The 9,086-nt window shown below is 32.8% G+C and overlaps 1 protein-coding gene across 1 annotated transcript; it reads right to left on the bottom strand.

Moving 5' to 3' along the window:
• Positions 1-6,647: 6,647 nt before the first annotated feature.
• LOC137822708 (LOB domain-containing protein 25-like) lies at positions 6,648-8,626 on the bottom strand. The gene is made up of 2 exons (XM_068627654.1): positions 7,558-8,626; positions 6,648-6,950 (listed from the first exon to the last, which is right to left on the bottom strand). Exons 1-2 carry the CDS (start codon positions 8,195-8,197, stop codon positions 6,946-6,948), a joined length of 645 nt encoding a protein of 214 aa, XP_068483755.1. The 5' UTR covers positions 8,198-8,626; the 3' UTR covers positions 6,648-6,945.
• Positions 8,627-9,086: the final 460 nt, after the last annotated feature.

Below are 9,086 nucleotides of genomic sequence, written 5' to 3' on the forward strand. Positions count from 1 at the left end.
AATAAAATAATTGGAAATTTTAAATTACATCAATAAAATAATTGGAAATTTTAAATTATGTTAATAAAATAATTTTAATTTTAAGATACGATCATTAGATTTATCAAATAGTTCGTGTCTATCCACGTATCACCTTAACCAATTTTTTCTTTCAAAAATAAAACAATATATACAAGATAAACACTTCAGGGGTGATCCAACCCATTTCCATAAACAAAGATAACTTGGTGAAAATCATCATAACCTAACCTCAAAACGCCTTCCAGACAAATGCTTCAAAACTATCCTTGTCAAAAACCAAACATCAGCACTATTAAAGAGAATAAAGACAAACTAAAGGATTAATACATCAGTCAGAAAAATAGAAACAAGCAAAAGAATATTTAGTAGATATCTAAGACCAAACCTTCAATTGAGCCAAAGAGAAAATTTTGGAATAATCCAGAACTCTGCCTTTAAAAATAATCTTATTCCTGTGACTCTAAATCTCACTAACAATCGCAATCCAAATATTCCTCATCCCTAATAAGACTGACTTCGAAGCATTACACAACCAGAATTGCAAAAAATGGGAGTGAGCCTGAATGGGGGCTACCGAAGAGATGCCTAGCCAACCATACCAGAGATTCCACATCATCTAGGAAATTCTACATTCAAAAAAAAAATGACTTACCTCCTCCTCTTTAGCCACACATAAGCAACACAAAACACTTGATCCAATCTCACGTCTATGTAATTCGACCTTAGTAGTTCCAGAACCCTCCAAGCCAAAACCTGAGCAGAGGGTAAAGCCTTAATCCTCCAAAACCAATTAAACATCATCGACCCGTCCCCCTCGTAGGCACCTCTAAGAAGCCCACCGAGTTAACTAAGAATTCTTGAAATGTATTAATTTTCCAAACCCACCTATCAACTTTCTCCAAGACCGTGTACTGCCTCGAGAAGCTGACAAACCTGGGTCTTCTCCTAGTAAAAAAAACTTCTTCTCCACGTCAGAGACCACTCTCACCCATTACCTGCCTAAAACTCACTATGAGCCAACGTTAAATCTTTCTCGACACTCAAGGAAAACAACCTTGGGAACCTAGTCTTCAATGGCTCGTTGCCAACCCACTGGTCTTCCCAAAATTTGATATCTTTTCCATCACCAATTTTCCAACTACAACAGTCTCCAAAATTACTACTCCACCTTTCCACTTCCAAATCTTCTTCAAATCTTTCCACCAGACTAGCATTGTACATACTTTTATCATCCTTCAGATTTCTCCAACCTCCATATTTAGAATCTAATACCTCCTTCCATAGATCTCCCTCAACCGATCCCAACCGCCAAATCCACTTACTCATCAAAGCCAAATTAAAATCCTTAATGTTAACAATTTTGAGACCACCTTTCTTCCAAGATGCAGGTTGTAGACGTATCGAAGAAGGATGTTCGAGGCGCTTGTGCCATAAATTAGGGTTGGTCAAAATTTGAGATGCGCGGACTTGGTTTGGAAGAGGGGTGATGTAGTATAAGCCCGCGTATTGTCATCCCTAGAAATATGAGATTGCATGAAAAAAAAATATGGGAGTACAAAAAGAAATTTCTATATTTTTATGTTTTGCGGGTCCTGCGGGTCAACTCGTCCTGTGCTTGGCCCGCTCGAACTACAAGTTATGCGAAACAGACCTAAGTAAGTAAACGGATTGGAATAGACAGACCACCCCGCATTTTTCTCAACCGACTACGATTCGGCCAGTATGGTTCCCCTTTTTTTCATCCCTAAGCATTATGTTGTGTAGGTAAGGTTTACAAGTTTTATGTCAATAATAACATTATTTCACAACAAAAGTATTTTCCTTTTTATCCATTGAAATTCAATATTGGTTTTAATTTGAGTGATCATACAAAGTAATTTTTATATTTGTTAAATCTATAATTTATATTGTTTAAAAATATCACCATATATTTTTCTTATAATTGTAAAATAACATGCATAAAAAACACGCTGTATAAATGTAACGGCCCCTTAAAGTCGTCGATGGTGGGAATATCATTTCCATGTGCTTCAAAACTCAAGTTATTAATAGTTTGAATCTTATCATTGGTAGTAATTATTTGTTACTTGTGAAGCTGTTTACCTACTAACACCTTATTATAAACGGGCCTTATTATAAATGAGTTGTTTCTTCTTCCATCTCTATAACTTCTATTAGCATCATTAGACGAAAAGATTATTTTGTCCTTATTAAAATACGTAATGGATTTTACAATCCAAAATATATTTAAAAAAAAGTATGGATTATAGAATTCATTAGATATTTTTGGATCTAGAAATACCTTTCAAATTCTATAATACAAAAATATCTTACGGATTACATAATCTGAAATTAATTGAAATATGTGTGTATCTTCTAGATTGGACAATCCAAAACTTACTCCTGGATGGATCTGGTTAAACATTTTGCATTATGTAATCTAAAATAGAACATTTCATTATGAATTGGCTAATCTGAAACGTTTTTTCGAATCTGAAAACAAGTTCTGGATTGTATAATTTAGAAGGTACACACATTTTAATTAATTCTAGAGTAATCTTATGAATGTACAGATTACACAATCTAAAATATAAACTGCACCACAAAAAACCAAAAACACACCGTAGTAGACGTGCACCTCTAACTACCACGACCACTAGGAACCAACGTCAACCATCTTGCAACTCATCAATAGAGCATTCAACACCTCACCTTCACCAATGTCTTCCCGCACCAAAACTTCATATATTTTAACTTTTATTTACTTAAGGCTATTTTTGGAATACAAGAACTTGTGGGAGTACCACACGAACGTAAAGTGCAGGAAGAAGCAGCCTTATGAAAGGGAAAATTCTTCCTACACCATATCAATTTGAACTTGCACCTAATTTATGAAATAACAAAAATGACCTTAAATGAAAAGGATGTGTGGATAAAAAAAATACTTTCAGAACCCCTTTTTTTTCAAAATACATTTTTGGATTTGGATTTTCATAACACATTTATGAATTTCGAAAATCCTTTTATAAAATGCATTTCAAGATTTTGCACTGTATTTTCTTTTCCAAAATGTATTTTTTGCATTCTAGATTTACTTTTCGAAAATAAGATTTTGATTTCCGAATTGTATTTTTTGAATTCTGGATTTACTTTTCCAAAATGAGATTTTGATTTTCGAATTATATTTTTTGATTTCTAGATTTTTAAATCTAAAGTAAAGGATAATTTTGGAAATTTCAAAAGATAATAGGGTGCAGGTTTAAATTGGTTTAAATTGATATGGTACAGAAAGAAATTACCTTATAAATGTTGAGTCTATTTAACGAGTAAACAGACATATAGGCCCATTTGAACAATTACTAAAAAAACTCGTTGTGCAAGGCATTTTCTGCACTAGTGGTGAATAAGCAAATTTTACGTCAGTAATAACTTTATCTCTCATAGAAAGAATTTTCTTTTTTATCCATTGAAATTCAACATTGATTCCAATATGAGTGTGTAGGGATATCGTGTGCGGAAACGCGATAATTTCAACCAAAGATTATGATAAATTAAAGTAACAAGTAAAGTGAGAATGATACCAGAATTGCGAGAGAGCCAAAATTTTCACTATAATGATAGTGGGAGTACAATAAATTCCTCTCAGACTAATAGATAAATAGCTCTCAAACAAATCTTCTCTATATGGGTTAAACACTTACACCCAAGGACAGAAATAGAGAGCATGTAGTGTGTTACATTGCTTGAAGGAAGCCACTATATATAGTGGTTATAGGAGACAACAATAATAAATACAATTAATGGTAATTAACCTCCCATTTATTGCAATTGATTGCGGCAATTAATCTTCCATTGATTGCAATTGATTGCGACAATTAATCTCTCATTGATTGCAATTGATTGTGGCAATTAACCTCCTAATTATGACAAGAAAACAGAAAGGTGAGTCATAAACCCATTAAAATAATTTATTAAATCTATAATTTATATTATTTAAAAATATCACCATATTAAAATAACATACATAAACAACACGTTGTAAAAATGTAACGGTCCCTTAAAGTCCATGTGGTTCCAAACTCAAGTTATTAATAGTTTCAATCTTATCATTGGTAATAATTATTTGTTACCTGTGCTGTGAATCTGTTTACCTACGCACGCCTTATTATGATTGGGCTTTATTATAAAAAATATTTTATCTTTAAAAAAAATATTACAGATTCTAGCATCTAAAATATATTTTAAAAGAATAATATTTTGAATTACAGAATTTAAAAGGTATTTTTGAAATTGAAAATAACTAATTCTATAATCCATAAATATCTTTTGAATTTCATAATCTGAAATTAATTGAAACGTGTGGATACCTTTTGGATTGAACAATTCCAACTTGTTTCTGGATCTGGTTAAACATTTTGGATTATGAATTGATAAATCTGAAATATTTTTTTAAATCTAGGAAATAGTTCGAGATTGTACAATTTGAAAGGTACATACATTTCAAATAGTTTCAAGTGGTGTAATCCGGTGAATATCCAAATACACAATCCAGAATATAAACTACACAGATGCACCTTACAGAGACCAAAACCTCACCACTGATGCACCTTACAGCTCAACAACTGAGCAACCAATACCTTCACCTTCACCAATGTCTTCACACATCAACACCGCTCACCTCCATAATCAAAACTTCATATATTTTAACTCTTTTTTACATAGGTATTTTTGCATAAGAAAAACTTATGGGAGTTCACCAAGAACTTATGAAAGTGAAAGAAGAAGCAGTCTTATAAATGGATAAACTCTTCCTGCACCATATCAATTTGAGCTTGCACCCGATTTACGAGTAGAATAACAAAAATGACCTTAAATGAAAAGGGGTGTGGATTAAAATACTTTTGGAACTCCTTTTTTAAAATAGATTTTTGAATTTAGATATTTGAAACGTATTTATGATTTCTGAAAATCTTTTTCCAGTGTAATTCCAGATTTTGTGTTCTGAATTTTTTTTCAAAAATGTATTTTTTGAATTCTGAATTTTTAAATCTGGAATAGACGATAATTTTGGAAATTTTGAAAGGTTACAGTGTGCAGGTTCAAACTGGTATGGTGCAGAAAGAATTTGTCTTATAAAAATGTTGAACGGGCCTATAGGCCCATTATGAGGCAATTTCTCCCTTCACCATATCAATTTCAACATGCACCCAATCAACTCTAGAAAATGACAAAAATATCCTTCATAAATGACAAACATAACCTTACATAAAAATGGGAAAAATTATTTTTGAAATTTTTATCTGAAATATTTTGGATTTCAATTTTTGAAACATATTTTTAAATTCTGAAATTTTTTTATCCAGAATATATTTTTAGTTTTGTGTTCAGAATTTTTTTTCCAACATGTATTTTTTTATTTCTCAATTATAATTATTATTTTGGATTTTTTAATTTGGAATAAGGGTAGTTTTGGAAATTTAAAAAATTCATATGGTGAAGGTTAAAATTGATATGGTGCAGGAGGGTAGTTTTGGAAATTTAAAAAAATGATATGGTGGAGGTTAAAATTGATATGGTGCAGGAAGAATTTGCCCCATTATGATTATTGACTGGGATTCCAAACGCTGTCTATTATGGTCCATTGAACTTTAAGTGTGTTTTTTTTCTATTTATCTCTCTTTGCTTAAAAAAGTGATTTAAGAATTTTAAGTGAACATATTGTTATTCGTTTTTCTCTATGAGTGTTTTAAAATATTAAAGAAAATATTTTAAAATTTAGTTTATAAACACATTAAAAATAAACTTAAAAAAATTATACAAAATATTTTATAAATTAATTTAAACTTGTATAAAATTTAATTTAATATTTTTATGGTATTTTTTTTAGTTTTAGTAGTATTTATAAAATGTTGGCCCAAACATAGTATTATTACTAAGAAAAGAAAAGAAATGCCCTACAATTTTTCGACCATATTATTAATTTACTGACACTAGATTTGCCTGCTAATTTGTCCGGATAAATTTAAACTCCTTTGTCAAATTTTGCTTAATTTTACTATCAACTTCAATGTCTTCTCCTGAGAGATGAGCAAAATTGTTGATAATATATAAAAATATAAATAAGATACAATTCAAAAGAGTTTAGTTATATTTTTATTTTTTAAATTTGAATCTCGTGTCATTTTAGTCGTCAAATATTTATAAACTAATTAAATATTTTACTTTTAAATAAGAGAACTTAGTCCCTCTTTTTTTTTTGTAAACTCGTAATTTCATTTTTCTTATCAGAGTATTTATGTGATCAAACTCTGGATGGACATATTCAGGGTTTTGAGGTTTGTTAAATAGCTGAGATGTAATTCATTGACAAATTAGAGAGTAAGTTTTGATTGTTTTATGGTGATGCAAATTAGAAAATGAAAAAAAGGTAAACATATTTTGTTTAATTTAAAATAGAGACTTAAATGGTTAAAAATATTAAAAATTGATGAAAAAATTGAAGGAATTAAAACTTTAAATTACAAAGAGTAAAATATAAATGATTGAAAAGAAAAATATAAATATAATAAGTAATTTTTTTTGGTGCATAATATAATAGATAATCTAATAGGATAAAAAGAGAAAAATAAAAAATTGTAAATATGAATTAAGTATTTAAAGTAGAAGAGAACTCAGGTATGTGACTCTTAAAATGGATAAGAGAAATCCGTTCCTCTCTCTACTAGAAAAACCATTCTCTAACATCAATACAGATCCTACTTTTTAAAATGCATCTACCTAGAAAATCATCAAAAAGTTCAAACCCAAAAAACAATGCAGGCTTAGTCAGTCTCATATACCCCTACCCTTCTTCTCTCTCTCCCCACTTTCCTTCCTCTTTCTGCTCTTCCTTCTTTACACCCTTTTGCCTTCCATTCACAAGAATTAAGCTGCAGAAGATAACAAAATAAACATTTTAGAAGGGCTTTTCATTCTTTCAAATGGCATGGCTGAACATTTCAATCTTTTACCACACAAACCATTCAAACATAAAAGGACATCAAAATATGCATACTCATGTCGTTGGTGGTCTAACACAGCAAAAAAAAAAAAAACTGTTTTGAGATGTCTGTTTTGTTTTATACTCTCACTGTGTGAAAGAGAAGATATCAACGCTTCCTTGATTAGGTGCAGCAAAACCCTCACAAGTCCGAAAAAATAAAATTGAATGAGGAAAAACACTCTCAGCACACAAACCAAGATTCTCTTTTTAATTCCAATGAAACAACTTGGGCTAATCCCTTTTGAATTCTAGTCCTGTCAAGGCATAATTTCATATTCCTATTATAGTACTACTTATTTATTCTCTACTTGGACATGCTATTTCCCTGATTGCGAAATATACAAGTGAAACCACGAACGTTAAATGGGACACAAACGCAACACAAGAAAACTTTGAGCAAACCCTTAAAACTCGATTTTCCAAAGACTAACTACAAGCCATGACAAGTATTCAAAACTACGAGAGTGCTATTGTGTTGAGTAGGTTAAGATTACCAGGGTCGGTTTGGGGCTTGGATTGCATAGGGGAGAGCATTAGATGTTGGTGATGCGGAAGACCGAGAGGGTGGAGGGGTGCATGAGGGAAGGCGTGATCGGCGGCGAGGGTAGGCGAGAGAACAGCGAGGTGGTTGAAGGCGGCGTGAGAAGAGTGAGAAGCGGAAGCACCGTCGTCCGTGAAGGCGAAAAGATCTTGATGAGGAGGAGGAGGTGCCGTTTTGAAGGGAAAGAGAGAGAAAGTGCGAGGTTGCGGCGGAGGCGGCGGAGGAGGAGGGAGCATGGCGTGGGGTCCGATGTAAGAGGCGAGTTCCTTCTTGGCGTGGTGGAGTTCGGTCTGCAACTGCTTGAGGCGGTGCTGGAGGATGGAGATGAGACCCACGCAGCCATAGACGGGGTCCCGCAGACGCGCCTCGGCCTCGTAGGCGAGGGACTTAACCGCGTCCTCGCGCTGCGCCGCGTTGAGTTCGTTGAGAAGCTTGGCGACGTTGCTCGCCCCGAACACCTTGTGCACGTAGGCAAAGCGCTGCGGGTTGTCCGGCGGAAAATACGGCGCGAACACGCACTCCTGCGTGCACTTCCGGCGCTGAATCTTGCAGGCGGCGCACGGCGAATTTGACGACGACAAAGACGAGGACATTATTCTCCTTACTATAATAACACTTAATTACTCTTGAGTAATTAGTCCTGGTGGTTTAGGAAGTGGACAAAACGCACCGCTTTGAAGAAGATCTGAAGGTTTATTAGAGAGATCCAGAAAGTTCCCTCGTCAGAGGACATGAGTTGGTTCTTCTCCTTGTTGTTGTTGATGTTCACTATTATGCCATTTCAGATTTTGTTTTCCTCTGCTCTGCTGCACCCATCACCCCGACTTACTCGCTAACCACGCCACGCACTTCACCGGATTTTTATTATCAATTCAAATTTTTTTATTTCTAATTTCCTTCTATTATTTAATGTCACTTCTTTTTGGAAATAATCTTTACTTAATCCGAAACTTGAAAATGCGGTATGTAATCTGGTGATTGATCATGTCAACCGGCTGATTGCTTCTAAACATGTTTTCAATAGTCAACTAAGACCAATTACTGCGCTTTTAATATTTAATGCAAATAAAAGCTTATTCCTGAAGCCTGTCTTCAATTGCATCACAAAAGGTCTGTGTACAGATATCCATATTTTGACTCTTAAAGCTAGATAATGTACTGTAGAAGACCAAATCTATTTTTAATTATTGATTAAAATTAACTCTAAGAATTATAATTATTTATTCATTCCCTATAAATTTATATGATTATCGTAAGTTCACTTTTATTTGAATTAATTTACTTGTTGTGATTTTTTCACTCAAAATATAATATAGTTTACAAGATTAAATTAATAATTTTGAGTGAGTGATGACCATAAGTTATCATATACGAATCTATGTATATTCTATAGGTTTGTCCATTTTTCACAAAATGATTTATTGCTTGTTGAACTTTTTAATCTTTTTAATGTTAATTAGTTTTTAAAAATTGAAGAATAAT

The sequence above is a fragment of the Phaseolus vulgaris genome, chromosome 9, assembly GCF_000499845.2.
Source record: "Phaseolus vulgaris cultivar G19833 chromosome 9, P. vulgaris v2.0, whole genome shotgun sequence".
NCBI classification, from domain to species: Eukaryota; Viridiplantae; Streptophyta; class Magnoliopsida; order Fabales; family Fabaceae; genus Phaseolus; species Phaseolus vulgaris.